Here is a 3,628-nt window from a genome sequence, read left to right on the forward strand (position 1 = left end):
CAAAATCCTTACAATAGCCCAGGCACAGGCCTGGCCTTATCTGGGCCCTTTTTCCTCATTCCCCTCATACCTACTCAGCTCTTCCCTGTTCTCACATCAGGGCCTTTGCACTCGCTGTTCCCTCCACTTGAGTACTCTTCCTCCTCATCTCTCTATGGTTCGCTCACCTCCTTCAGGTCTCTGCTCAACTGTCAGCCCCTGGGAGAGGCCTTTCTGCCCATGCTATATGAAACTGCAAACTCATGCACCCTCACTGCCCTCACCCCCCTGCCCCCTCATATTTCTGCAGTGCTCTCATCAGCATCCCACAAGCTATGTGTTTAACTTGTGTCCACTAGTGTCTGCTCCAGGAGGACAGGGATCTTTGTCCATTTTGTTCATTGCTGTATCCCTTGTGCCCAGATCAGGGCCTGACACACAGCTGACATATGAAGTCAATATCTGCTAAAGAAATGGCTGACTCTCCCCTGTTCATAACTAGCCTGGGTGGTCCCCCCCTGGCCTTAGTAGGGCTCCTGCCCTCCCTTGCTGTCTGATTTGGGAGTTCTTCACAATGCCAGATTACTAACCGTCAACCCAGGCCTTGACACTCACTTGCCCTTTGCCTAGTATAGGGGTCGGCAAACTTTTGAGATGGAAGAGCCGCCAGGGGTCAGCAAACTACAGCTTGCGAGCCTCGGAAGTAAAATTGAAAATGAAAATAAACCTATCATAGTTTCATTTATAAAATGTTTAAAGGATATTATTCACATAATGGTGATTATGTAAAACTATATTTATGGCTCTTGAATAATTTTTAAATTGTCGTGAGGGACAGGATTGGCTCTTCCAGGGGTCGGCAAACTTTTGAGACGGAACGTACCCAAAGAGCCGCAGTTTGCCGACCCCTGGCCTAGTACATTCTACTTGCCACCCTTCTTAGCTGTCACCTCCTCAGANAAGAACAAAACGACAGCAACTTGTCTGTTCCCCTTACCCCAATTCCCCAGCACTGTTCCTATCCCCCTAATTCCCCAATAAAAAAAATCTTTAAAAAAAAAAAAGAAAGAAATCTGGTGTGACTAAGTGTAACATACAAGGGGCCAGAGAAGGCAGGGCCAGACCAGGCAGGGTCTTTGAGGCCTCAGTGAGGAACCTGTACCTTCTCCTGAGAGAACTGGGGAGTAATGGGAAGGTTTGGTGGGGGAAGGACAAGGTCAGGTTTGTATTTGGTTCTGAGAACAAACTGAACTGGAGAGGGCAAGACTGGAGGCCGTGACACTAGGGATAAACAGGGATGCAGAGGAGAGGAGGAAGAAGGAACAACCCTCTTCAGTTCCCATCCTTCAAGACTCAGATATGGTACCACATGTACATACATCATTTTTTCCACCTATCCTTCCAACCCACCCACCCATCTGACATCCCAAAGCCCCACGGGCTGGACCCAGTGGTGAAATTGGGGACATGGAAACGAATCAGTCAGTCCCTGCCCTCAGAGAGCTTACAGTCTGCTGGAAAAGACACACTGCCAATTACTCAGAGCTTATTCTCAGCTGTCTAATCTCAAGGAAAGCTCTGAAAAACCCTCTTAGGGAGGTAGTGATGTTATACCCATATTACAGACAGGGCATCTGAGTCTCAGAAGGGATGTGCCTCTCCCAGCGGCTACCCAGATAGCACACAGCACTGCTGAGACCTGAACCCAAGCCTGTCCAACTCCCAAACCCATTCCCCCTGCCTCGGGTAGCCCCACAGGGAACCAAGCTCCCCTAGGTCAGGAGAACTGGCACTTAAGAGATAATCCCTGCCTCCCCCTCAGTTTACAGGCAGAAATCTGAGGCCCAGACAGGGAAAGGCTTTACCTGAGGTCACAGAGTGATACCTGGTTCAGGTCTGTCTCTCATATACCCATGAGCAGGGGGGCAGATGACCTGAAAAGGGCAGGGGCCTTAAAGATCAAGTGCCCTGACTCTGCCCAGCTCAGCCACTTGTTGGATCATTTCCCTTCTATGAGCCTATTGTGTTTCATCTGTGAAATGGGAATTATATTCAGTGCAACCTTGAGTAAGGAACATACGGTATACGAAAGCAAAAGTACTCAGGCCAAAAACTCACTCATTTGTTCATGCCATCCATTCACAATTCACCCAAAGGCTGGAACAAACCATAAAGCCATTGGTTGGGACAACCCTTTATTCACCCATCCACTGCCTAGGACCACCAATTCATTTATTCATTCATTCAGTAATCAATCCACTTTCTGGAACAATCCATTCTTCCTAACACATTAATCCATTGGCTGAGATAACCATTCATTCATTCATTCACTCATTTACTCTCTGCCTGGGAAAAGACCTATTCATTTAATACACTCATCCATTATGGGGACAACCACTCCTTTTTCAGCTGTTCATTCACCCAGTCACCTACCATTAAGTAGCACAGCACATTCATTTACTCCATCTTTCATTCATTGACTAAGACAACACTTTCACTTATTCATTCCCTTATTTATTCTCTCTGGGACAATTTAAATCCCCTCCATCCCTTCCATCCTTCATCCCACCACCCCACCCCCAATGGGTTTACCCAATCATCTATTGGTTCAGACTGGTCCCCAAACTTAGATTTGGAGGGGCCAGGGTAAGGAAAAAGTAAAAAATTTTGGGAGGTGGGATTTTGGGGGTTGGCCTTGGAGGGGGTGTTGGAATTGAACAAGTAAGGATTTAGCCTGTTTTATTGTACATTCCACACAGGCAGGGTCAGAGAAAGGGAGACACAACCAAAGGTGGTTAGGGAAGACTAGGTTCGGGACCAAACAGGTGCGGTGACACTGACCTTTGCCCCAGACGTAGAGGTTCCCCCCAGAGTCCCCAGTGACCACATCGCCACCTTCCAAAAAGGTCACACACAGCACGTACTTCGGTTTCTCGTGTTTCTAGGGTGGGGCAAAAGGAGGTGTCAGAAGTTCGCAGAAGCCACGTGGTCTCCCAGCGCTTGCCCATCAGCCAGGACCGTGGTCCAGGAGATCTCCTCCTTGCTTTTGGGTGAGGCCCTGCATGCAGTGTCCCCATCTCCAACCTGCTTCCATGGAGTGCTCACGTTGCGTAGTTTCTGACCATACTGTCTCCCTTTCCCACACCTGGACCCAGTTCCTCCCTCTTCTCTCTCCTCCCTGATTTCTGTCCCCTCTCTGTCCCTGGTTTCCCCTGCTCTCTTCTCCTAGGATTCTCCTCTCTCTACCCCTCAGTCTCCCCTCATTTCTCCCCTCTTCCTCACTCCCCATCTTCTGCTTGTCTTTAGGTCCCTCTCCCTGGCCCCACCTTTTTCTCAGTATCTTTTCAGTATCTCTTCTCAGTATCTGTTTATTCTCCATCTGTACCTGGTATTCTCAGGGCCTCCCTTTTTGGGATGAAGCCCCAACTCTCACCAAAGACAGGAGAGCCATGCCAGAGGCACCCCTGTACCTTCTCTCCCAGGCCCTCTGCTTCCCACTCAGCTTTTCTCAGTGCGTGTTTCTTCCCACCAGTCAGCCTCTGACCGCTCCATGTTTATCCATGATATCAACAACTGCAGCACCATTTACTGAGCAGTTACTATCTGCCAGCAGCTGCTATACTCTTCATCTTATTGAATCCTCACAACT

At 48.8% G+C, this 3,628-nt stretch overlaps 1 protein-coding gene across 1 annotated transcript in view; it reads right to left on the reverse strand.

Moving 5' to 3' along the window:
* The window catches only part of LOC109374708 (echinoderm microtubule-associated protein-like 2), a 36,802-nt gene that overhangs the window by 19,259 nt on the left and 13,915 nt on the right, over nucleotides 1-3,628 (reverse strand). The window contains 1 exon segment of the mRNA XM_019629481.1: nucleotides 2,821-2,920. Within this exon segment, the coding sequence (XP_019485026.1) occupies nucleotides 2,821-2,920 (100 nt within the window).

This window comes from Hipposideros armiger, unplaced genomic scaffold (genome assembly GCF_001890085.2).
Source record: "Hipposideros armiger isolate ML-2016 unplaced genomic scaffold, ASM189008v1 scaffold_859, whole genome shotgun sequence".
NCBI classification, from domain to species: domain Eukaryota; kingdom Metazoa; phylum Chordata; class Mammalia; order Chiroptera; family Hipposideridae; genus Hipposideros; species Hipposideros armiger.